Below are 27,264 nucleotides of genomic sequence, written 5' to 3' on the forward strand. Positions count from 1 at the left end.
GACAGTTTTTGTACTTTTGCCACTGTACACTAACACAATAGATTTGAAATGAAGCAATCAAGATGTGTTTTATGGTCAGTTATGGCTATGATTATTTCATGACAAATTAAGGAAATACAACCCCGATTCCAAAAAAGTTGGGACAAAGTACAAATCGGAAATAAAAATGGAATGCAATAATTTACAAATCTCAAAAACTGATATTGTATTCACAATAGAACAGAGACAACATATCAAATGTCAAAAGTGAAACATTTTGAAATGTCATGCCAAATATTGGCTCATTTGAAATTTCATGATAGCAACACATCTCAAAAAAGTTGGGACAGGGGCAATAAGAGGCTGGAAAAGTTAAAGGTGCAAAAAAGGAATAGCTGGAGGACCAAATTGCAACTCATTAGGTCAATTGGCAATAGGTCATTAACATGACTGGGTATAAAAAGAGCATCTTGGAGTGGCAGTGGCTCTCAGAAGTAAAGATGGGAAGAGGATCACCAATCCCCTTAATTCTGCGCCGACAAATAGTGGAGCAATATCAGAAAGGAGTTCAACAGTGTAAAATTGCAAATCGTTTGAACATATCATCATCTACAGTGCATAATATCATCAAAAGATTCAGAGAATCTGGAAGAATCTCTGTGCATAAGGGTCAAGGCCAGAAAACCATACTGGGTGCCTATGATCTTCAGGCCCTTAGACGGCACTGCATCACATACAGGCATGCTTCTGTATTGGAAATCACAAAATGGGCTCAGGAATATTTCCAGAGAACATTATCTGTGAACACAATTCACCGTGCCATCCACCGTTGCCAGCTAAAACTCTATAGTTCAAAAAAGAAGCTGTATCTAAACATGATCCAGAAGCGCAGATGTCTTCTCTGGGCCAAGGCTCATTTAAAATGGACTGTGGCAAAGTGGAAAACTGTTCTGTGGTCAGACGAATCAAAATTTGAAGTTCTTTATGGAAATCAGGGACGCAGTGTCATTTGGACTAAAGAGGAGAAGGACGAGCCAAGTTGTTATCAGTGCTCATTTCAGAAGCCTGCATCTCTGATGGTATGGGGTTGCATTAGTGCATGTGGCATAGGCAGCTTACACATCTGGAAAGACACCATCAATGCTGAAAGGTATATCCAGGTTCTAGAGCAACATATGCTCCCATCCAGATGACGTCTCTTTCAGGGAAGACCTTGCATTTTCCAGCATGACAATGCCAAACCACATACTGCATCAATTACAGCATCATGGCTGCGTAGAAGAAGGGTCCAGGTACTGAACTGGCCAGCCTGCAGTCCAGATCTTTCACCCATAGAAAACATTTGGCGCATCATAAAACGGAAGATACGGCAAAAAAGACCCAAGACAGTTGAGCAACTAAAATCCTACATTAGACAAGAATGGGTTAACATTCCTATCCCTAAACTTGAGCAACTTGTCTCCTCAGTCCCCAGACGTTTACAGACTGTTGTAAAGAGAAAAGGGGATGTCTCACAGTGGTAAACATGGCCTTGTCCCAACTTTTTTGAGATGTGTTGTTGTCATGAAATTTAAAATCACCTAATTTTTCTCTTTAAATGATACCTTTTCTCAGTTTAAACATTTGATATGTCATCTATGTTCTATTCTGAATAAAATATGGAATTTTGAAACTTCCACATCATTGCATTCCGTTTTTATTTACAATTTGCACTTTGTCCCAACTTTTTTGGAATCAGAGTTGTAAATGTTCTGGAGTTGATTCCAAGTATTGAATTTGTATTTGGTATCTGTTCCTGGGAACTCTCAATATGCAGTCCAAACAGGTGAAGGAGGCCATCATTAATAATTTATAAAATAAAATAATAAATAGATTTAAAAAAAAAAAGGGCTGCACTGTGGTGTAGTGGTTAGCACTGTCACCTCACAGCAAGAAGGTTCTGGGTTTGAGCCCAGTGGCTGGTGGGGCCCTTTCTGTGTGGAGTTTGCATGTTCTCCCCGTGTCCATGTGGGTTTCCTCCAGGTGCTCCGGTTTCTCTCACAGTCCAAAGACATGCAGGTTAGATTAATTGGTGGCTCTAAATGGACCGTAGGTGTGAATGTGAGTGTGAATGGTTGTTTGTCTCTGTGTCAGCCCTGTGATAATCTGGTGACTTGTCCAGGGTGTACCCCGTCTCTCGCCCATAGTCAGCTGGGATAGGCTCCAGCTTACCTGCAACCCTACACAGGATAAGTGACTATGGATGGATTTGAGAGAAAAAAAATTAAATAAAAAACAGGGCAAAGCAAACTTTCTGAAATGACATGAGGAAGAAACCTTGAGGGGAGCAAAACTCAAAAGAGAACTCATCTCATCTTGGTGACACTGAATAGTGTGATCATACTCATTTCTATAACCATGTGCTTTATGGCCAAAATATAACTGTAACCAGGAAATTCATCATAGTTTTAACCTGAAGTTTATTTTGTTGAAGTTATCAACTGTTCACTGATGGACAGAGTCTTCCCCCACCCCAATTTTGTCAGACAATAGCTACCAACCAGGAAGGTGCTTCCTCCAAGGTGCATGATACCAGCCAACTGCCCATACAACATTTGGGGGCAGCGTAACACACTCCGAGGAAAGTGCTATCTGTGCCAAGTTTCCCAAAAGCATCGTAGCACCAAGATCAGCGTTAAATGGTTGAATGAGCAGCACAATAAACACTCTCTCTCTCTCTTAGTTAAGATGCCCTTTGCATTAAGAGGCTTTTGGGAAACCCACCCCTGACCATTTCCATATGCAGGAGCTCACAGTTGTTAGTGTTACTGTAAGTGACAGGGGAGAAAGTAGACTCTCTTAAGATGGCTGTGACATCATTGGGATTTGAACTTGCAATCTCTGGGAGCTCATCCAGATACTCTTTCACCTCTTTCTCCCTGCCTGATCGAAAGTTGTAAGCAACACTCCAAACAAAGCCTTCAGGATCTTCAGTTAATATCACCACATGTCCACGGGGACCTCTGCGGTGATCTGTGCTTCCCTCCGAGAATTGGTGACTGAAACCTTTGATAAAACTGATGCACTTTTCAAATGGAAAGACAACTTTTCAAATGTCTCTCAAGACTTCCCCAAACTTGGTACTTCCCTCTAAAAACAGCACAAATGACCTGAGATTATAATCAGTTCATTATTTCAAATTAAAACTAGTCTATCAGATGCATCACTATGGCATGGGCATGTATGGCTGCCAGTAGAACTGGGTTACTGGTGTTTATTGATGACAAGACTGCTGATAGAAGTAGCGGGACTAATTCTGAATTGTATAGAACTATATTTTCTGCTCAGATCCAGTTAAATTCTGCAAAACTGATAGGACAGTGCTTGATAGATGGATAATGACCCAAAACATACTGCAAAACCAATCTAAGAGCTTCTAAAGGCAAGTAAATTGTTGTATCTTAAATGTCTGGGTCAATTACCTGACCTCAACCCAACTGAGCATGCTTTTCATTTACTGAAGACAAAACTGAAGGCAGAAAGACCAACAAACAAGCCGCAACTGAAGGTGGTTGCAGTAAAAGCCTGGGAAAGCATCTCAAGGGAGGAAACTCAGCACTTAGTGATGTCTATGGGTTCCAAGCTTCAGGTGGTCATTGACTGCAAAGGATTTGTATCCAAGTATTAAAAAATAATCCTTATATTCATAGTTGTTGGCTTGTTCAATAACTTTTGAGCCTGTGAAAATGGAGGGATTATGTGAAAAATATGGCTGTAATCACTAAATAGTTAATACAATAATTGTTAAATCCTTGACATAAAGCTGAAAGTCTATACTCCAACAACTTGATTGCTTAATTTCCACAGTCCATTGTGGTGATATATAGTGGCAAAATATCAAAAACTGTGTGACTGTTCAAATATTTATGGACCTGGCTATATCTCTTTAGCACCTTGAAGAAAAAAATGTAATACAAAGACATAATCTAGGGTACATCATCTAGGGTATGACAAGGGCTTTATGGAAATTCAAAACAAGCATTACAGTTACTGTTACAAATTGTGTTCATGGTGATCAGTCATGTCTAATTAAGCATTTCTTTTCACCCTGATTTGAATTTCTAGATGCAGAAATTGCATCCAGACAACATTCATTCATTCATCTTCAGTAATTACTTCATCCTGGTCAGAGCTGGTCTGAGCCTATCCCAGAAATCTGGGAGTGAGGTGGGATCTGGATGGGAGACCAGTCCATCTAAGGATACCCAGTTATGGTTGAACTGGGGACTCTGGACATGCTGCACCATGCACCATGTCTGGACTGTCCTACTTCCCCAGTTCTTTTTTTTTACATCTCATTTTGTGGCTTCAGCACATCAAAACACATCAGGATGTCCATCTGATTGGATGTTTCCTCCTGGCTGACTGCGAGTTTGATCTGTTCCACGTTCCCTGTGAACACTTCTCCTTCCCAAATGTGACTCTTGTTGATTTGCAGATCCACCATCTGCTCAGCCAGCACAGTGACTCTGCGAGCCCCAGGGACACAGACACGGAACTGAACCCAACACAGTGGCTCAAGTAGGCCTGAACGTGGCTCAAACAGCACACTGCCCTTCCGCCAGGCTGTGTAGGTGTACGGGAATGGGGGCCACGAGCTCTCTGAGCTGTTCTGAAGGATGAAATCACACAGCAGGTTAAATTTCTGATTGGATGGAGTCTTTCCATAAAGACTCAGTTTGTAAAGTCCCGGCTCAGGCAGAGCCACACTGAGAGTGATTTTATCGCCATTGTGGGTGAAGAAGACATACTGAGAAAGGGAGTGTCCAGATTCTTCTTTGCCATGTTTTAAAATGGCATGGAGGTCCAGATCCCTTGGGTTCTGGAAGGTGATGTTGCATTTTCCCTGCTGTGTGCTCAATATTGCTGCTGTGTGGCTGAACTTTGATAAGCCAGCATCATCAGTTCTGATTCCAGGCCCACAAAAGTGGCTGAGATCTGGAGGCAAAAGCTGATTCAAGTTGACTGGGTTGGCGATGCAGTGAAGAAGAAAGTTTCCCACATTCTGGAAGCTGTTCCTGTCACTCTCATAGTCCCTGACAAATACAGACAGTCTGTAATAACCAATGTATGGACAAAGAATGCAACAGGTGAGTTTTTCTGCTTCAATTTGGGTGGCTAGACATCTCTTAGACAGGGTGTCATCCAAATTCTTATGGCTTATTTCACACAGCATCATGAGTGGCCTGCTAGTCTGCAGTACAAGTTCATATGACCCCGATTTGAGTAAAATAGCCTCACTATCATATACGCATGATTTCACTCCCAGATCTTCAGCATTTTGTGTCAATCCCCAGTACAGGTAAGGGTTCTCAGGGAGATTCTCTGAAGTCTTAGGCTCATAGCACTCCAGTAGAAAGGAACACACCCAGCTGAACTTTCCAGAAGTATGTCCTGGTCGTGCAAACAGCATGATGTCAAATGTTCCTGAGGATGGCGGCATCAGATGGAGCTTCATGCTGTTCTGCATGACAGTGAGTTGACCCATAGAGGTACTCAGCTCCTTCTGTTCACTACTGTGGTGCTGAGAAATCTCATATGTGAAGTCCACAGGCTGAGAGAATCCCACTGATATGGAAGCCTTACCATCCTCTGAACACAAAAATAGGATAATTGTAATAAAGTGCAATATTTTGCTAGTTTAAAAAAAAAAAAACAACCTTGCTTAATTTCCTATTGAGAATGGGTCTAGTGGTGTTTGAGGCTACTCATTCATCATTCAACATTAATATCCATAATATATTCAGCATGGTTAATTGTACCAGTGGAATATTTGTCTGTTAACATAAACATGATTCGTAATATATGATTCACTTTCTATTTTCTTGTAGACTAGAGAGGAATGAAAGACGAATACAGATGTGCATATCCATCAGGTCCATTGAATCAACAAAGCAACAGTTGTTTGCCATAACACCAGCATCAGAAGCCACTTGTCACTACTAAGACACCTTTGAATCCCATTAGAAAATCATACATTTTTTAATGGTTATTAATGATGTTTAGGTTAAAAGGTGACCCATTTATGGATTGTATTTAATGTGTATCTACTGGCTTCAAAATTGTCCTCCAGGAGTCTGGTTGTGTCTGATCAATACATGTCAATGAGCTGTTTTCATGGTTATTTATATCACAGCACTATTAAATTCTCAATTCTGATTAGTCAGAATGTGTTGATTAATTGGTGATAGCATCAGCTTAGGTGGTATTTCAGGCTGCAAGACAAATCATAAGTTGATATTAATGCACTTTCTCACATGTTATCATTTCTATAATAACAGCCATTATTGAGACTTGTATGATAAACACTCTGTATAAATGGATTTAAAAGCATGTAATTGGTGATATCGATTTTTTTTCCTCCTAAGGAGACCTTTATTTTGCATCTTTGTAAGGAGTCTCCTGTGTCAGTGCTTTGTAACGGTCAAAAGTAAAGCTGTGACTTAAGGTTACACCAAGGGAAAGTCTTCAGGAAGAAGTACAAAGCTGTGATTTTTGTCTTTTTTTGTCTTATTAACACAGAGAGAGAGAGAGAGAGAGAGTGTTTCTGATAATGGAATGACATTAGGGCTGCTATAATGCAAGTTGTTGTGATGACATTCAACAAAATTAAATGTAATTATAAAACACTTAGTTATACAAATATTGTGATCATTGGCAAATTGTTGTGGTATGAAAGAGCAACAGAACACTAGAAGATGTGGAATATAATCATCTTCAGGGTAGGAATAGTAACTGCTTCATAACAAGCTGCTATTGTATTAATATTTGAGACCGGTCTTGTCTGAAGACCACTTTTTGAAGGTCTCATCTCATCTCGTCTCAGAATTGACCGCATTTTTACTCAGCCTTGTCTTGGTCTCAGGCATAGACGACTCAGGATTTTATTTCAATACCGGTTAAAACCACAACTGGGATTCAGACCATCACAGACTATAAGCCCTCGCCACAGACCTGTGACTACTCCATGTCTCTGCTGAATCAGTCGAACGACTTCTTCGCTCGCTTTGAGGCAGACAACAGCACCATGGCACAGAAGACCCCACCACCTCCCGGCGACCAGGTGTTGACACTGTCCCCAGATAGCATGAGGAGAGCTCTCAGGACGACAAATGCAAGGAAAGCCCTGGGTCCTGATAACATTCCTGGTCGTGTCCTGAGAGACTGTGCCGAGGAGCTCACAGATGTCTTTACAGACATCTTCAACACCTCGTTGAGCCAGGCTGTTGTCCCCAAGTGCCTCAAAGCCACCACCATCATCCCGGTCCCGAAGAAGCCGTCTCCCTCCTGCTACAATGACTACCGCCCTGTCGCACTCACTCCCATCCTCATGAAGTGCTTCGAGCGGCTAGTCATGCAGCATATCAAGTCTGCCTTCCCCCCCACCTTGGACCCTTTCCAGTTTGCATATCAGTCCAACCGTTCGACCGATGACGTTATCTCCACTGCCCTCCACTCAGCTCTTACCCACCTGGAGACAAAAGACTCGTATGTCAGAATGCTGTTCATAGACTTTAGCTCAGCATTCAACACAATCAGTCCTCAGCAGCTCATTCATAAACTGGACCAGCTGGGATTCAACACCTTCCTGTGCAACTGGCTGCTAGACTTCCTGATGGGGAGACCACAGGCTGTATGAGTCGGCAGCAACTCTTCCAGCACCATCACACTAAACACGGGGGCCCCCCAAGGATGTGTACTAAGCCCCCTCCTCTTCACTTTGCTGACCCACGACTGCACACCAACATCCAGCTCAAATCTCTTCATTAAGTTTACGGATGACATGACTGTGGTGGGTCTCATCAACAATGGCGATGAGACAATCTACAGGAGTGAGGTGAGCCGCTTGGCCATGTGGTGCAAGGACAATAATCTCCGCCTGAACGTGGAGAAGACGAAGGAGATTGTTGTGGACTTCAGGAGAGCACACACCCAGCATGCTCCACTATCTATCGACGGTGCTGCAGTGGAGAGGGTGAGCAGCACCAAGTTTCTGGGTATGCACATCTCTGAAGACCTGTCCTGGAGCAACAACACCGCATCACTGGCCAAAAAAGCCCAACAGCATCTGTACTTCCTCTGCAAACTGAAGAGAGCAAGAGTCCCGGCCCCCATCATGCACACATTCTACAGAGGCACCATCGAGAACATCCTGACCAGCTGCATCACCGTGTGGTACGACACCTGCACCGTGTCCTGCTGCAAGACTCTGCAGCGCATCGTGAGAGCAGCTGAGAGGATCATTGGTGTCTCTCTCCCTTCTCTAATGGATATCTATAACTCCCACCTCACCCGCAAAGCCATCAGGATTGCAGGTGACCCCACCCACCCATCTCACAGCCTCTTCAGTCTGCTGCCATCGGGGAGGAGACTGCAGTCTCCGGGCCCAAACCAGCAGGCTCAAGGACAGTTTCTTTCACCAGGCGGTCAGGAGGCTCAACTCCCTCCCTGTTCTGCCCTTCCTCCCCCCTCTGCCCCCTGCCACAGATTCTGCTCGCACACCTCCCTTCAGCATCTGACATGTCACCTTCAGTTTCCACCCCCCAACACACACACACACACACACACACACACACACACACACACACACACACTCTCAACGTTCATTAACACACTGAACTCAGGGACTGCACATTTCACTTTACCTCGCTCATTTACACTATTCCACACTACCTCACCTAAACAGCTATTGGTTTATTGTTTATAGTTTATACCGCTTATTTCTTGTTTACCTGCTATACCTCAAGTGCCCTTGACTGTTTATTTGCTCCAATTTATGTGTATGTACTAGTGCATCTCAAAAAATTAGAATACCATGAAAAAGTTCCTTTTTTCATAATTTAATTCAAAAAGGTAAACTTTCATATATTCTATATTCATTACATGTAAAGTGAAATATTTAAAGCCTTTTTTGTTTTAATTTTGATGATTATGGCTTATAGCTCATGAAAATCAGAAATCCAGTATCTCAAATTATTAGAATATTCCCTAAGGTCAATCAAAAAAAGGATTTACAATACAGAAATGTCCAACTTCTGAAAAGTATATTCATTTATACACTCAATACTTGGTTGGGGCTCCTTTACCATGAATTACTGTATCAATGCGGTGTGGCATGGAGGTGATCAGTCTGTGGCACTGCTGAGGTGTTATTGAAGCCCAAGTTGCTTTGATAGTGGCCTTCAGCGTATCTGTATTTTTGGGTCGGGTGTTTCTCATCTTCCTCTTGACAATACCCCATAGATTCTCGATGGGGTTCAGGTCAGGCAAGTTGGCTGGCCAATCAAACACAGTAATATCATGGTCAGCAAACCATTTGGTAGTAGTTTTGGCACTGTGGGTGGGTGCTAAGTCCTGCTGGAAAAGGAAATCAGCATCTCCAACTAGTTCATCAGCAGATGGAAGCATGAAGTGCTCTAAAATCTCCTGGTAGATGGCTGTGTTGATTTTGGACTTGATAAATACAGTGAACCAACACCAGCAGATGACATGGCACCCCAAATCATCACAGACTGTGGAAACTTCACACTGGGCTTCAAACACCTTGGATTCTCTGCCTCTCCACTCTTCCTCCAGACTCTAGAATCGTGATTTCCAAATGAAATGCAAAATGTACTTTCATCTGAAAAGAGGACTTTGGACCACTGAGCAACAGTCCATTTCTTTCTCTCCTTAGCCCAGATAAGACACTTCTGACATTGTCTCTGGCTCAGGAGGAGCTTGACATTAGGAATGCAAAAGTTGTATCCCCTTTCTTGAAGATGTCTGTTTGTGATGGGTCTTGATACACTGACACCAGCCTCAGTCCACTCCTTGTGAAGCTCTCCCAACTTCTTGAATCAACTTTTCTTGACAATCCTCTCAAGACTGCGGCCATCCCTGTTGCTTGCGCACCTTTTCCAGCAACCCTTTTCAGCAATGACCTTTTGTGGCTTACCCTCCTTGTGGAGGGCATCAGTGATCATCTTCTGGACAACAGTCAAGTCAGCAGTCTTCCCCATGATTGTGGTTGTGTGTACTGAACTAGACTGAGAGATGCACTGTGTTCATAGTGTTTTACTCAAACTCGAAATGAAATATTCTAATATTTTGAGATTTTTTTTATGTTTTTGTACTGTATGCCATACTGATGAAAATTAAAATAGAAAAATGCTTGAAATATTTTAATTTATGTGTAATGAGTCTATAATAAATAACATTTTCACTTTCTTAAATAACTGATGGAAAATATTGAACTTTTTCACAATATTCTAATTTTTTGAGATGCACTTGCACTGTAAATGCAAATATTCAAATTAATTAGAAATGATTAGTGAATCAAACTTAGAAATCATCAACCTGTTGTCAACACTAATATTAAATAAATAACTGCTAATTTCAAGTTGGAGAACACGCTTAACTTAGTGTACTCCACTTCAGTTAAATTAGAAAATATAATTTATTGTCCCAGAGTCCTTTGGGCGTTGTGTTTAGACATGCGCAGACCTGCCCCATCTACGCGCGGTCTTTTCAGCACATGCACCAGGATTAACAAAAGTGGAACATGTTTCCAGAGCCTTAAATGATGCGTTGTTTAGCATTTAAAATAAATGTTAATTGCAAAGTAAATCCAATGTGTTCACCATTCATTTGTTTGGGGGCTCATTACCTTGTATTGTGTGTGTTTTTTTTTTTATTAAATTAGCATGTGTCCTATTGTCTTTCGCAAAACTCTTTGGTCAAGAAAATTAAAGTTAAATTGGCCTCAATATGAAGGATGAGTAAAACTAGAGAATTAAGCTTTCACAATTCATGAATATTAAGTTAAATTTATGAAAAAAGATATCTGAAAGCCATTGATTTGAGTACTGTAAACTTAAAATAAATAAGTTAATGTAATCAAAATTATATAAGATGAGTACTGCAAACTCACAATAAATAAGTTAATGTAATCAAACTAATCTAAGTTAATTTGAGTACTGCAAACTCACAATAAATAAGTTAATGTAATCAAACTAATCTAAGTTAATTTGAGTACTGCAAACTCACAAAAAATAAGTTAACCCAATCTAATTTATCTAAATCAACATAAATGACTTTTTTTGAGGCAACGACTTTGCATATTTTTTTTAAGTAAAGTCAACGTATTATATTTTACAGTGTGTGTGTGTGTGTGTGTGTGTGTGTGTGTGTATATATATATATACATATATAATCTTCTCACCCCCGGCGGGGGGGTGGTATCCATGTCATCCTCAAGCTCGGGTCCTCTACCAGAGGCCTGGGAGTTTGAGGGTTCTGCGCAGTATCTTCGATGTTCCTAGGACTGCGCTCTTCTGGACTGAGGCTTCAGATGTTGTTCCTGGGATTTGCTGGAGCCACTCTCCCAGTTTGGGGGTTACTGCCCCAAGTGCCCCCACTACCACGGGGACCACGCAACCCTTGACCTTCCACATCCGTTCCAGCTGCTCTTTCAACCCTTGATACTTCTCAAGTTTCTCATGTTCCTTCTTCCCGATGTTGGCGTCAGCTGGGATCGCCACATCTATCACCACCACCCTCTTCTGCTCTTTGTGCATACACACTAATATATATATGTGTGTGTGTGTATATATATATATATATATATATATATATATATATATATATATATATATATATATATATATGAGTGTTTAGTCTATGTCTAGTTCTTATCTAGAGTGTTTATACTGTTTGTATTGTTTATTTCAATTATTCTATTTTTATTTATTGCATTGCCTGTTTGCACCGTGGGTCAGAGAGGACTGTAATTTCATCTGTGCTGTATGTCGAGCATGTATAGCATATTTGACAATAAAGTTGACTTGAACTGTGGGGATTTCACGAAATTGCCTGTGCATTGTCTGATTTATTTGTTAACAGTGTTACTGTGATTGGATGTAAAACTTCCTGCTTCAAATGTAACCAATAACGTGACTCATTACTAATTTGAAATTTTTGTTACTGTTAACGGCCATCACCCCTCCCCTCCCCTCCCCTCCCCTGCCCCCGCCCTCCTTCACACCCACTAGTCTGGTCCTGATCTTGACTCAGTCTTGTCCTGTCTTGGTCTTGACTTGGTCTCAATCCCTCAAATCTTGGTCTTGTCTCAGTCTTGATACATTTTGGTCTTGGTCATGACTTGGTCTTGATTTAGGTGGTCTTGACTACAACACTACAAGCTACATCACACTTGTCTGTCCTTCCTGTAGCAGCACACCCTGTCAGGTTCTAAACTTAATAGCTCTAATGGCATTTAATAGAATTTGTCTGCAAGGAAACAAATAAATATTAATATAAAACAGGCAATATTATTTAGAACTGGTAATATTCCAATTATTAATAACACACTAAATACAACCTACATCTGTAACTGATTTATTTTCCTTCCAGGCAGGATTATCAATCCATTTGTAAAACTGTAGAAGTCTGTAATGGATTCATGCTTTCCATGTTTTTTGTATGGTTTTCCAATAGGGATCATGTTATGGAATCAAATTTTTTTTTTCTGCACAATTTTTAATACATCACAGGATAAAACTCAATCGTAGAGGCACGTTGAAATCTGTACAAGACTCAGGGACTAACCTGTAACAAGTAAGAATTGTTTGGGGTAGATAAGAGTTAACGCAAGCTTGTAAAACTCAGAGGTTTTCAGCACACTCTTCTCAAACTCCTCCAGCTTAATGGGGCTGTCCAGCAGCTGCCACTCCTCCTCATCGGGCCAGTGTGAATTAATGAAGTCCTCTGGATCCGTTAGGAAGTAGAATTCATTATATCTAACATAGAGAATGAAGAATAATTAATTTTTGACAATGCTGACAATATTTGGGTGTCTATACTCAACTTTCAAATGTTGACTTTTTTTTTTTTGGGGGGGGGGTGCTTAGTTTTGGAAGAAACTTAATGGTTAATAATGACTGACTAAAAAGCATGCCCCCAACTTGTCAGATACATGTCTGGTAGAATTCTACACTGAATTAATCTACTGTTGTTGACATAACTTTAATTAAAAACTTACAGTAAATCTCAAATTAGTAAAAAGGGGCTTTGAAAATCTTACTGCAATGGTGGATTTTTGGAACTCACACCCTTTATTGTGCCACACAGCCCATGTCAGGGCAGGTGTGTTCATTTCTGACTGAAAATAGAATCAAAGTAACATACAGGGAAATTAAATGGCTTAGCCCAACCAAATTAGCTATAGTTTAGTATTAAACAACTAACAAATACATCTGTTAGTTTCTTCTTGTAGCATTAAGGTTTCCTTTCACTGGAAATAACTAACTAGAATGCCGACGTTCTGACGATTTGTGCTGCCCTGTCGAAAAATGCTACCGTAGTGCCAGTCGACAACAGAGTCCATCAATTTATGCTACTTTGTCAAAAAGTGCTACCGTTGATTATCGGTACAATTTTTGTATATCTCCTAAAGATATAACTCACAAGTTACGTTACATATTTATTTAGATTACAAACGAGGTCACGTGTACTGTCAGAGCTTGTCTTGCATGTTTTGATTATGACATTTTTAAAGTAGCACATTTTGATATACCAATATTCTCCATCAAATAATGCTCCCAGTAGATACACATTCTATTTTACACCTCCAGTCACTCCAAGGGCACTGTCAGAGCATGGGGAGCATGTTTTTATACTCTATTTTCATATTCTGAAATGTACATTTAAAGGTAGCGTATTTTGATAAGCATTTGAAGGAACGTTTGAAGGAAATGTTTCTTCTGCTTTTATGTCTGATGCCACTAACCTTTACGTTCAAGCAGTGCACAAACTACCTGCATTCAAGCCTTTGCAACTGCTTGTGCAGATGTTTGTGTTCTGCTGATGTTTCCTGTCTTAAGAAAGTCTTCAGCAGACTGCAAAAATGGCAGTTTAGTTATTAACAATATATTCAGTTTCTGCTTAAGGTTAGTAAACCTTTTAGGACTATTTTCCTTCTTAAATATGACCAAAAACATTGCAAGGTAGTATGAAATGATGGGCATGGAAATGGAGTTCAAAAAAATGGGTCTGCACATGTGCAAAGAAGCAGGTTAGCATATCTTGATAGGTAGCACAGTTTGATAGCACACCGGCTGTACATGAGACCTTTTTGTTTGACGCCAATGCCTGTCTTTACTAATGCTCTTCTGGCTGAATGGGCATGAATCCCACATCCACATTCCCAAATTTATGAGAAAGCTTTCCCAGAAGAGTGGAGGAGGGCCAAATCCATATCAATGCCAATGGTTGTGGAACTGGATAACTGGATATTTAACAAGCGCATACTGTGTGGGTATGAAGGTCGGATGTGCACATACTTTTTGGCCTTAATGTACATATGGGCATGGTATAACTGTACATGATTGTGTGTGTGTGTGTGTGTGTGTGTGTGTGTGTGTCTGTCTGTCTGTCTGTCTGTCTGTGTGTGTGTGGTACCTCTTTATAAAAGTTTTGTTCTCCATATCGACTCTCCCAGCTCCCCAGCAGGCATCCAGCAGATACCAGTGATCCTCCAAATGCACTGCATTCCATGAATGATTTGACTTGGTGTTCTGGTAGCTCTGGCCCAATTTGTATCCAATACCTTTGCCATGGCCACCCACCTCCCTGCACTCAATGCCAACTTCTCTGCAGAGAGAGCAGAGACCATGTATATCTTCTTTATATACGAAGCAGCAAAGTTTGTTTGTTTGTCTTGAGCTAACGTCGCCATTTCTTGATGGATTTTCACCAAATTTGGCAAGTAGGTCCAGGGATGACCCAGAATTTTTCAGATATAAACAAAATTCATGTATGGGCCCCAGGGAGGTCCCTGGGGGGCACAACATCCACCCACCCCCTCCCTCAATGCCTTTCAAGTTAGATTTATCAACACAAACTCTCAACAGATCTTCACTAAACTTGGCACATACATACAGGAGAGAGCCACAATTTGGCAGAACTCAGAAATCCCATATTTGGGCCCCAAGGGGTCCCTGGTGGGCCCCTGGGTGGTGGATGTTTGGATTTTTGTTTGTCTTGGGTTAACATTACCATTTCTCAATGGATCTTCACCAAATTTGACATAGTAGTCTGGGAGGAACCCAGAATTTTGGTAACCTGCAAGACTGTGTGTGTGTGTGTGTGTTTTATATATATATATATATATATATATATATATATATATATATATATTCAGAATATCTCATCTCATCTCATTATCTCTAGCTGCTTTATCCTATTCTACAGGGTCGCAGGCAAGCTGGAGCCTATCCCAGCTGACTATGGGCGAAAGGCGGGGTACACCCTGGACAAGTCGCCAGGTCATCACAGGGCTGACACATAGACACAGACAACCATTCACACTCACATTCACACCTACGGTCAATTTAGAGTCACCAGTTAACCTAACCTGCATGTCTTTGGACTGTGGGGGAAACCGGAGCACCCGGAGGAAACCCACGCGGACACGGGGAGAACATGCAAACTCCGCACAGAAAGGCCCTTGCCGGCCACGGGGCTCAAACCCAGACCTTCTTGCTGTGAGGTGACAGCGCTAACCACTACACCACCATGCCACCCCTATTCAGAATATACTGTAGGTTTACCATTAATTATTATACATACAGGACACTTTTTTGATGGAATAAAAACATGTATTCTATTCCCTTCAAGCGGGTTTCATTTATTTGGTTTGATAGCATGCAGTATTGTTTGCATATCACTTATCCTATGTGTATTATGTCACTCTACCCAATGGAGAATGAGCGTTGAATATGGTTTACAATATTGCATTGTTGTCAAGACAATATGACGTCACATGTTGGAGCTGATACAAATATTCAGTGAGAGTTTTCTGCTGTGCATGCACAGAAGCATTTCTTTGTTCACCAGGAAAGAGAAAGACGTGTTGAACATCCAAAAGGCTACCAAAACTTCATTAGGTATTCTTCATGCATTTTTACAAGAGAAAAACGTACCAACAGACATTGAAAAACTGGAAAAGAGTGTGTGTATATGGCCGGCATGGTGGTGTAGTGGTTAGCGCTGTCGCCTCACAGCAAGAAGGTCCAGGTTCGAGCCCCGTGGCCGGCGAGGGCCTTTCTGTGCGGAGTTTGCATGTTCTCCCCATGTCCGCGCGGGTTTCCTCCGGGTGCTCCGGTTTCCCCCACAGTCCAAAGACATGCAGGTTAGGTTAACTGGTGACTCTAAATTGACCGTAGGTGTGAGTGTGAATGGTTGTCTGTGTCTATGTGTCAGCCCTGTGATGACCTGGCGACTTGTCCAGGGTGTACCCCGCCTTTCGCCCGTAGTCAGCTGGGATAGGCTCCAGCTTGCCTGCGACCCTGTAGAAGGATAAAGCGGCTAGAGATAATGAGATGAGATGAGTGTGTATATCAATGTCAAACCGTTACTATTAGAGTTGGGACTTAAGCTCAGCCAAAACGTAGCCAGACGCACCAAAAAGCAACAGGGCAAAGGATTTTGCAAGGGATTGGTGGCAGGCTGCCAGGTAGCTCTGTTGTGTGTAGTTGTCGATGTTGATTTTAAAAGTAACTAAGTAAATTACACAGGGACATGAATACTAAAGTCTGTGAAAAATACTGTAGTGAGTGTGCGTGGAAGAAGAGTCTGGAGACAGAAATCTTAGTTTCTTGGTCATTAGCTTGTGTTACTTGCTCTCCATAGCACTGGATTGACTGCTTTATTAGAATTCGCTAACACTACTGATGAACGCTACACCGGCTGGAAGGTGACTTCACTGCTGTGCTGACAGCGCCAACTCACAGTTAAGCTCACGTTGGCCTTTGAGAAGGCCGAGAGTGATAAATCTTTGGTCCCTCCCACTATAAATCAAAATCTAACTGGTTAATTCATCTGTCACTCTTATATAAACATACACTGCCATGGCTTTCTGTCCCGGCAATGAACTCTTAACCAATGAGTGAGCCAGCTCTAAACTCTGCCTAGAGGCAACAAACAAAAAATTTCATTGGATAACTTGATTTTACTGTTTTCAGGACAGTAACCCTTTCATTTCTGAAGCAAATTTGATAGAAAACGAGGCTGAATTAGAAGAGAATAATTGTAATGAAATTATGAAAGAAATTAAAGAATGAAAGAAATCAAATATAACATTTGAAATGCTGATATGCTTGGACCTTCTCTGAAGGCCTAGAAGGCGCTGACGGTTCCCCTCTGGTGTAATAATAATAATAATAATAATAATAACAATAATAATAATATTGGCTGGCTTGTTTTGTAGTATATCAGATATATTCTATTCAGCTAGCATGATACTAAACTCGTCTTTGACTCATTCAACATCATACTAGCTGAATGGAATATATCTGATCTACTGCTCAACACCAGCCAATATTTGTTAAATGTTGCATGTTTATTAGTGGCAGCATTGTCCCTAATCTAACATACAGGAATGTTTAACACTTAAAATTACCTTATTTAGTATCTTACCTCGGGCGGCACGGTGGTGTAGTGGTTAGCGCTGTTGCCTCACAGCAAGAAGGTCCGGGTTCGAGCCCCGTGGCCGGCGAGGGCCTTTCTGTGCGGAGTTTGCATGTTCTCCCTGTGTCCGCGTGGGTTTCCTCCGGGTGCTCCGGTTTCCCCCACAGTCCAAAGACATGCAGGTTAGGTTAACTGGTGACTCTAAATTGACCGTAGGTGTGAGTGTGAATGGTTGTCTGTGTCTATGTGTCAGCCCTGTGATGACCTGGCGACTTGTCCAGGGTGTACCCCGCCTTTCGCCCGTAGTCAGCTGGGATAGGCTCCAGCTTGCCTGCGACCCTGTAGAACAGGATAAAGCGGCTAGAGATAATGAGATGAGATGAGTATCTTACCTCACCAAATTGCAGCATATTAATACATAGAAAAAGACTAGTAAAACCCTTGCCAGAAATATACATTGTAAATATAAAATCACTGAATTCTCTAAGCAATATTGTAAATAAATGCAAATCTTTCAAGAAAAGTCATTCTTGAAAGATCTAGATTATTTATCATTTGTTCTCAATTCCCAGGAATTGTCTGTTTTTGCCTTTAACCACGTCCTGTTTCCCTGCAATATCAGCATGAGCTGCATACATGTAAAATCCACTTGTCATTTATTAACCTCAGAAAACCAAACAACTTTAAGCATGAAAATTGTTGTTTATCTGCACAAATCATCTCATTATCATCTCATTATCTCTAGCCGCTTTATCCTTCTACAGGGTCACAGGCAAGCTGGAGCCTATCCCAGCTGACTACGGGCAAAAGGCGGGGTACACCCTGGACAAGTCGCCAGGTCATCACAGGGCTGACACATAGACACAGACAACCATTCACACTCACACCTACGGTCAATTTAGAGTCACCAGTTAACCTAACCTGCATGTCTTTGGACTGTGGGGGAAACCGGAGCACCCGGAGGAAACCCACACGGACACGGGGAGAACATGCAAACTCCACACAGAAAGGTCCTCGCCGGGCCCGGGGCTCGAACCCAGGACCTTCTTGCTGTGAGGCGACAGCGCTAACCACTACACCACCGTGCCGCCCCCTGCACAAATCATGTATAATAAAGATTTTTCCAGCATAGTGGTGTACAACCCCGATTCCAAAAAAGTTGGGACAAAGTACAAATTGTAAATAAAAACAGAATGCAATGATGTGGAAGTTTCAAAATTCCATATTTTATGCAGAATAGAACATAGATGACATATCAAATGTTTAAACTGAGAAAATGTATCATTTAAAGAGAAAAATTAGGTGATTTTTAAATTTCATGGCAACAACACATCTCAAAAAAGTTGGGACAAGGCCATGTTTACCACTGTGAGACATCCCCTTTTCTCTTTACAACAGTCTTTAAATGTCTGGGGACTGAGGAGACAAGTTGCTCAAGTTTAGGTATAGGAATCTTAACCCATTCTTGTCTAATGTAGGATTCTAGTTGCTCAACTGTCTTAGGTCTTTTTTGTCATATCTTCCGTTTTATGATGTGCCAAATGTTTTCTATGGGTGAACGATCTGGACTGCAGGCTGGCCAGTTCAGTACCTGGACCCTTCTTCTACGCAGCCATGATGCTGTAATTGATGCAGTATGTCAGGGGTATCCAAACTGATCCATAAAGGGCCGTGTGGCTGCAGGTTTTCATTCCAGCCATGCAGCAGCACACCTGACTTGGCTCATTCAATCAGCTGAACTGTCTTCACACAGTCAAATACTTGCAGCCACACCCACCCTTGATTAAAGGGTGGGTGTGTCAGCTGATTGAATAAGCCAAATCAGGTGTGCTGCTGCATGGCTGGAATGAAAACCTGCAGCCACACGGCCCTTTATGGATCAGTTTGGATACCCCTGCAGTATGTGGTTTGGCATTGTCATGTTGGAAAATGCAAGGTCTTCCCTGACAGAGACGTCGTCTGGATGGGAGCATATGTTGCTCTTGAACCTGGATATACCTTTCAGCATTGATGGTGTCTTTCCAGATGTGTAAGCTGCCCATGCCACACGCACTAATGCAACCCCATACCATCAGAGATGCAGGCTTGGGTTGTCCTTCTCCTCTTTAGTCCGAATGACACGGTGTCCCTGATTTCCATAAAGAATTTCAAATTTTGATTCGTCTGACTACAGAACAGTTTTCCACTTTGCCACAGTCCATTTTAAATGAGCCTTGGCCCAGAGAAGACGTCTGCGCTTCTGGATCATGTTTAGATACGGCTTTTTCTTTGAACTATAGCGTTTTAGCTGGCAACGGCGGATGGCACGGTGAATTGTGTTCACAGATAATGTTCTGTGGAAATATTCCTGAGCCCATTTTGTGATTTCCAATACAGAAGCATGCCTGTATGTGATGTGGTGCCATCTAAGGGCCCGAAGATCACGGGCACCCAGTATGGTTTTCCCGCCTTGACCCTTACGCACAGAGATTCTTCCAGATTCTCTGAATCTTTTGATGATATTATGCACTGTAGATGATGATATGTTCAAATGCTTTGCAATTTTACACTGTCGAACTCCTTTCTGATATTGCTCCACTAGTTGTCGGTGCAGAATTAGGGGGATTGGTGATCCTCTTCCCATCTTTGCTTCTGAGAGCCGCTGCCACTCCAAGATGCTCTTTTTATACCCAGTCATGTTAATGACCTATTGCCAATTGACCTAATGAGTTGCAATTTGGTCCTCCAGCTGTTCCTTTTTTGTACCTTTAACTTTTCCAGCCTCTTATTGCCCCTGTCCCAACTTTTTTGAGATGTGTTGCTGTCATGAAATTTCAAATGAGCCAATATTTGCCATGAAATTTCAAAATGTCTCACTTTTGACATTTGATATGTTGCCTATGTTCTATTGTGAATACAATATCAGTTTTTGAGATTTGTAAATTATTGCATTCCATTTTTATTTCCAATTTGTACTTTGTCCCAACTTTTTTGGAATCGGGGTTGTATATCATTTGTTTTTCTCCCATTTAAAATTCTAGCACATCTCCAGAGACCTCTTTCAAGCAGATATTTTACTGAAAACTGCCACAGTGTGAGGAAATATGTGAGGAAAAATGGGAAGCCATGGCTTTGTGGTTAGCGAATTAGTTTTTGGACCAAAAGGTCACCGGTTTGATTCCCTGGACCAGCAGGAATGGCTGAAGTGCCCTCAAGCAAGGCACCTAACCCCCAACTGCTCCTCAGGCTGCTCTGGATAAGAGTTTCTGCTAAATGCCTGTAATGTCATGAGATATATAAAAATACGGTCTAATTTGAATTTCTATTGAACAAAAGTCTTGTTTTATTACCTGTCAAATTTTTTTTCCATCACTTATTTACAAATCAAACCTAAGTTATTGTCCATTTCTGTAAGTATTGCTCATATTACTAATTACTGTAGATACTTAGAGGTAGATAGTAAGCATTTTTATGCTGTGTTGTTGTGGAATCAACAGTGTTCAAAATTATATCAGGATTAAAGGAAGATATTCACCAGCTAATAATTAAGTTCACAATCAAAGGCCAAAGAAAGATGTAATGCTCTTACTTGCACAGTTGTAAGCAGAGGCTGGAGTATCCACAGCAAACTCCTCGTCCTGTTTCGATAACCCGCTCAGGAGAACACACTTTCTCAGTCAGACCCAGGTACCCATTCAAATCATACTCTATACGGAACAACACTGTTATCAGTACAAGCATATATTTTAGTTTCTGTCCATCAGAGACACTTTGGTAATTAGGTACAGATTACCCAGTGCATATGTTGTTGTTGTGCAAAAGTTTGAGATTTGGTCATCAGAACAGTCAAATTGCACACCACACATCTGTACAAAGTGATGTGTTTTAAGAAACACATTGGTGACACTTTACAGTGGCGCTTGAAAGTTTGTGAACCCTTTAGAATTTTCGATATTTCTGCATAAATATGACCTAAAACATCATCAGATTTTCACACAAGTCCTAAAAGTAGATAAAGAGAACCCAGTTAAACAAATGAGACAAAATATTATACTTGGTCATTTATTTATTGAGGAAAATGATCCACTATTACATATCTGTGAGTGGCAAAAGTATGTGAACCTCTAGGATTGGCAATTAATTTGAAGGTGAAATTAGAGTCAGGTGTTTTCAATCAATGGGATAACAATCAGGTGCCAGAAATATAGAAAATTCTAAAGGGTTCACAAACTTTCAACCACTACTGTATATAACGAAAGAATAAATCACATTTATGTGGTTATCTGAACTGACAGAAGAAAATCTGACTCCACTCCAAAAAGAGAGAGACACACACACACACACTCCCTCAAGCCAGGTTTTAAAAATAAGCTGTAAACTGATACAAATCATTTTCAAACCAAAGAGTAAACATATCTAATGTCCGACAGTCCAGAACTGCAAATGCAAGCACGGTCATGTTCTACATGTCATAGAACTGCACAGGTAAACATTATAATTCATTTAATAATGTCCAAGGTACAATCAAATAATACCCATTTATCAGTCTCATCGATTCTGATTGGTCAAAATGTAACTGCAAGGCAAATCACTGATTTATTTTATTGCACTCATTGTGCTATGTATTCGTATCTACAGTAACAACTTATATAGGGGCTTGGGAAATGTGTGGTGGACACGCCACATAAATGCATTTAAAAAATACTTGTTGATATAGTTAAGTTATTCCATGAAATCGAGTCGTACATGAGCTGATGGCCAATGAGGTGTGTAGAGCTGAGTTGGCTATAAGCCATGCACTATGTGATTGAGTGGCATAACTGTTTTATTTTATTCACATTCACTGGATTTCGAGAAACAGAGCATTTTTATTTTTTGCAAATTTGATAAATAAAAACTTTATACAAAATGTCCGACAAAATAATTTCTGCTTAGAATGTAAACAAACCGACGAAATGACAGTAGCGATTTGTGAAAAATGCTAAAATAATTCTTGAAAAATTAAAAAAGATACGTTCTTACCATCAAATAATTTCATTCCATATTTTGTTGCTTTTTTGTATTTTTGCAGTTTTGTTTTCAAGTCGAGTTTTTATTTTGTCCTCGGTTGGTTGAGGAACATGCTCTGCCATTTTGTTTTTCTCTACTCATGGTATATGAGCTGATATCCTAGTAGTAGAGTAGCCAATCAGAGTGCAAGATACTAGCTCATATCCAGTGAATGTGGAGAGAATAATGACGTTTTCTTTGAGAAGATATTTATTTAGCATTTTTGGATTTTATTATGGTGGTGTAGTGGTTAGCGCTGTCGCCTCCCAACAAGAAGGTTCTGGGTTCGAGCCCAGTGGCCGATAGCGGCTTTTCTGTGTGGAGTTTGCATGTTCTCCCCATGTCTGTGTGGGTTTCTTCCGGGTGCTCCAGTTTCCCCCACAGTCCAAAGACATGCCGGTTAGGTTAATTGGTGACTCTAAATTGACCGTAGGTGTGAATGTGATTGTGAATGATTGTCTCTATGTGTCAGCCCTGTGATGACTTAGCAACTTGTCCAGGGTGTACCCCACCTCTCGCCCATAGTCAGCTGGGATAGGTTCCAGCTTGCCCACGACCCTGCACAGGATAAGCGGTTATGGATAATGGATGGATGGATAGATGGATTTTTTTTATGCTTAATAATGGTCAGAAAACTCATAGAGATATTGTTTATGTTGCGAAAGAGAGAATGTGAAAGAAACTGACCAATGTTATGGCAGAGCCAGATCCAGATTGCACGGAGCTTTTCTAAATCAGTAGATGTTCCCTTGGTGATGGTTCTGGCAATAGTCTGTACTGAGAAGATCTTCTTACTCTTTAGCTGCACAACATCCATGATCACATTGCTGATTAAATAAGCAGCACCTTCAGTTTCTTTGCAAGCACATGAACATATCAAGTACTTTCCACCTTGAATAGCTTCATATCAGATAGCACAGATTTCTCACCTCTTGGCCAGCACTGATTGCATGTGTGTCCACTCTGTAGAAATCATCAGTGCTAGAGATCAGCTCCTTCTGCAGCTTCCTTCTGGACCCATGCTGGTTCAAGATAATCTGATCATTCCTCTTGTCCTGCTGAATAGCTCTACTCCACACCTTCTCTCTTGTTTGATCTCCGTCGTTCACCAGACACGAGTTCTTCACAGCTCTGCAAGTGAAAGCTTTGTTGATTTCTGAAAGCTGCTTCTTGACAAGGGGTTTCTGATTGGCCTTATCCATGGTAGCCCACTTTTCAAACACAGAACTCTTAGTGGAAATGTCAGGCTTCTGTGTTGTCTGGTATGTCTGATTCTTATTCGTTGAGTTTTTAGGAAACACTGGTGAGCTACATGGATCTCTTTGGGAGGTTTTCATTTCATCTCCTTTACCCTGAGTGTTGGAACTCTTCTCACTTCTGTGTTCATGAATATATTCTTGTTCTTGGCTCTGAGTCACTATGCTGGTAGAAAGCCCTGCTATCACTTCATTATTGATATTGTTGTTGTTGTCCTCATTTTCACAGCACATTTGATTAGCATTACAGGGGGGATGACAGAGCTCCTGTTGAATATGTGAAATGTTTGGGTCAGCAGCCATCATGGTTACTTATAGTTGTGAAACCTGTAGGGAGAATCCAAACAGTAGACAATCCAAACAACATCTGAGAAATTATGTGCAGTTTTCTCCTGTACCTACAAATTCCCATCAACCAGCCAGCTTTCCCAAATCATATATGACAACTACCAACTAGGGACGATGAAGGCGAACACATCTATTTCTAACTGCTTCAAAGGGCAGCAAAACACACTCAGAGAAACGCACTATCTGTCTTCCCCGAAAGATGTTTTTTTTTGTTTGTTTGTTTGTTTTGTTTTTGCTAGTGTTGCTCTGACTGACAGGGGAGAGGGACAGAATGACACCCCTCCCAACCAGAGAGTACAGTCAGGTTTGCTCCCTTAGCTCCCGGCCTTGGATGGCTATGGCATCATCAAGATTTGAACTCCGTCTACAGGTCATAGGATCAATACTAAAGTGTGAACTATCTTTGAAAGGCCAGAGACAATTTTAGGGAAAAGCTTGCCGTACTTTGCTCCAGATGTGTCAATCAAGAAAACATTCACCCCCCCCCCAAAAAAAAGGGTATTTGTTCAAGACGGCGGCACGGTGGTGTAGTGGTTAGCGCTGTCGCCTCACAGCAAGAAGGCCCTGGGTTCGAGCCCCATGGCCGGCGAGGGCCTTTCTGTGCGGAGTTTGCATGTTCTCCCTGTGTCTGCGTGGGTTTCCTCCGGGTGCTCCGGTTTCCCCCACAGTCCAAAGACATGCAGGTTAGGTTAACTGGTGGCTCTAAATTGACCGTAGGTGTGAATGTGAGTGTGAATGGTTGTCTGTGTCTATGTGCCAGCCCTGTGATGACCTGGCGACTTGTCCAGGGTGTACCCTGCCTTTCGCCCATAGTCAGCTGGGATAGGCTCCAGCTTGCCTGCGACCCTGTAGAAGGATAAAGCGGCTAGAGATAATGAGATGAGATGAGATTAGATTTGTTCAAGACACTCTGAAATACTTTTTCCCCCCACTTATACCATGTACTCTTTTTTTTCATGGACTCTCATTCTTTAAAACCTGAGCTTTTGTATGTTCTGCTTAGTCATAACTGACTGCTGACATGAAAATATAAAACACATTTGGCACTGTCTAGCCTACGTTTCTTGGAGAAGAGTGTTTTTCTATCTGCATATAGAGAGTGATTCAGATGGAGTGTCTGTCATGGTACTTTGGTGTGAACTCTGATGCTTTCCATTCCCCCAGCTTTGTGATGTCTAAATGAATTAAAACTAATATTAATTTATTTTCCTTACTGTTGATTAGCAATAACCAAACCAAACTCAACCTGGTATTTATGTTCACTGGCATAGAAACATTCCAGTTTTTCTTATATAGGATGAAGTATGTTGTTTTATTCCTGTGATTTTTTTAAACTGGATCTACATTAATGGTGTTTTTAAGAAATGAATGCACATTGAAATGAATTAATGCACACACCTGCCAACCAATCGTTATCAAGTATTTAACATTTTCAGGTATAAGTTTCAATAGCATCAGAGTCTTAAAGCTCGACAACATTCACAGAAGATCATTTTTCAAATGTATTATTAATTTTCTGGCTGTGCTTCAATTTAGAAGCCTGAAAAAAGAGTGCATATACAGCCTCGATCCAACATTTTTACCAATTACACTCATATTACTTTCTCAGTACTGGTCCATTATGGCTTTACACATGAGAATGTGGGTAATTTTATTTCAATTAGTGCTAAATAAGGTATTTACCAGGAGCCAGATGGGTAAAGGTCCTTGGCCAAAAATTGACCAAAAAAGCACATATCCTATATTTCTACATTTATTCCATCTGTAAAGCATTATTATTATTATTATTATTATTATTATTATTATTATTTGAGAAGCAGACATCATTGTCTAACATCATTCAAAACAAATTTTAAGACTAATTTAATTATTTGAATTACTTAGTTTTGAAAATGTCTGGAACACTCAAGGCTGAGAAGTTAAGGCCAAAAAAAAAAAAAAAGCCAGCACATGTTTAGTATTTCTCTCAGCATTAAAAATGCAGCCAAAGAGCTAGAGGCAAAGCAGTGGAAATGCCTGACTCAGTTGTGCCACCTGTATAATTCCATGTCTTGCTTTACACAGGAGATTAAGTTCTTACCTGGTGGGCCATCCTTTTCTTTGATGGTGTGCTTAGGTGTCTGTTGGTCTTATTTGTCAATAAGTTGATCATTTAGCTCCCACCTCCTTGAGACTGGCTGTTATATATCCTCTATGCCCTGGGCTGGGGTGTGTAGCTCTGGCACATCCAGGGAATGACAGCCCTAAAAATACTACATAGCAGATCAGGACTTTCCATCAGATACTGGCGCATAGGGGAAAGTTACAGCACTGGGGGACACCAGGGGGCCATCAGAGCTCTCCATTCAAAGCAGTGTGAATTTGAAACTCTTTTGACATAGTCATGATGCAGATTTTCTTCCCTGATTACAAGGAGTAGATGCTTGAAGGAGAAACACTGCTTCCAAAGCACCAATACCATGACAGGCATAGTATGGTCACCATAAGGATGTCGCGTAATGCCCTTCAAGGTTGCATTGTATTACAAGGTTGGCATGATGCTTTTTCTTTTAGGCACCAAACTAGTGGTCACATCCTTGGCCTGAGACTTGTTCAAAGCAAGTAACAAGTTTTATTGTGACATAAATTTTTGGACTCAGAAACAAAAACAGAATCAAAGCACACTGAGTTCCATCCGCTCGCAATGTTTTAGTAATTAGGATGACACACTGTGTTGTATAGGAGGAACTGCAAAAAAGTAGAAAGTCACCATCACTGGATCAGTGGAAGGGTCAGTCCTGATTGTACGAGCCCCAGAAAGCAAGTCTGCTGAACAAGAAAATTGAGCAAGGCACCCACAACAACTTGGTACTTTTTCATATCTCAGCAACATGACATTTGAGGACATCCCTATTGGTCAAGGCTACAAACCTTGTTTTGTTTACCAGTCTGTGTCAAATTACCACTAAGATGTGGCTCATAGCTCCATGGTACCTGGTTCGACCCCTCCCAAAAACATGCTGCAAGATCGATTGATGACTGTGCATGGTGTCATGCCCAGTGTTCCTGGGACAGGCTTGGGTCTCATGTAAAACATGTAGTGATATTACCAGTGTCTGTATGTATAACATTACTAATTATCCTCATAATTTAATTGCCAATGCCATGAACGCACTGCTTCTTTGGC

The 27,264-nt window shown here is 41.1% G+C and overlaps 1 protein-coding gene across 1 annotated transcript; it reads right to left on the bottom strand.

Annotated features, from left to right (window-relative positions):
- Window positions 1-4,306: 4,306 nt before the first annotated feature.
- LOC132870251 (hillarin-like) lies at window positions 4,307-24,056 on the bottom strand. The gene is made up of 6 exons (XM_060903901.1): window positions 23,424-24,056; window positions 23,182-23,296; window positions 21,035-21,152; window positions 14,458-14,649; window positions 12,607-12,797; window positions 4,307-5,610 (listed from the first exon to the last, which is right to left on the bottom strand). The coding sequence occupies exons 1-6, from the start codon at window positions 24,054-24,056 to the stop codon at window positions 4,307-4,309; spliced, it is 2,553 nt and encodes an 850-aa protein (XP_060759884.1).
- Window positions 24,057-27,264: the final 3,208 nt, after the last annotated feature.

The sequence above is a fragment of the Neoarius graeffei genome, chromosome 2 (assembly GCF_027579695.1).
Source record: "Neoarius graeffei isolate fNeoGra1 chromosome 2, fNeoGra1.pri, whole genome shotgun sequence".
NCBI lineage: Eukaryota > Metazoa > Chordata > Actinopteri > Siluriformes > Ariidae > Neoarius > Neoarius graeffei.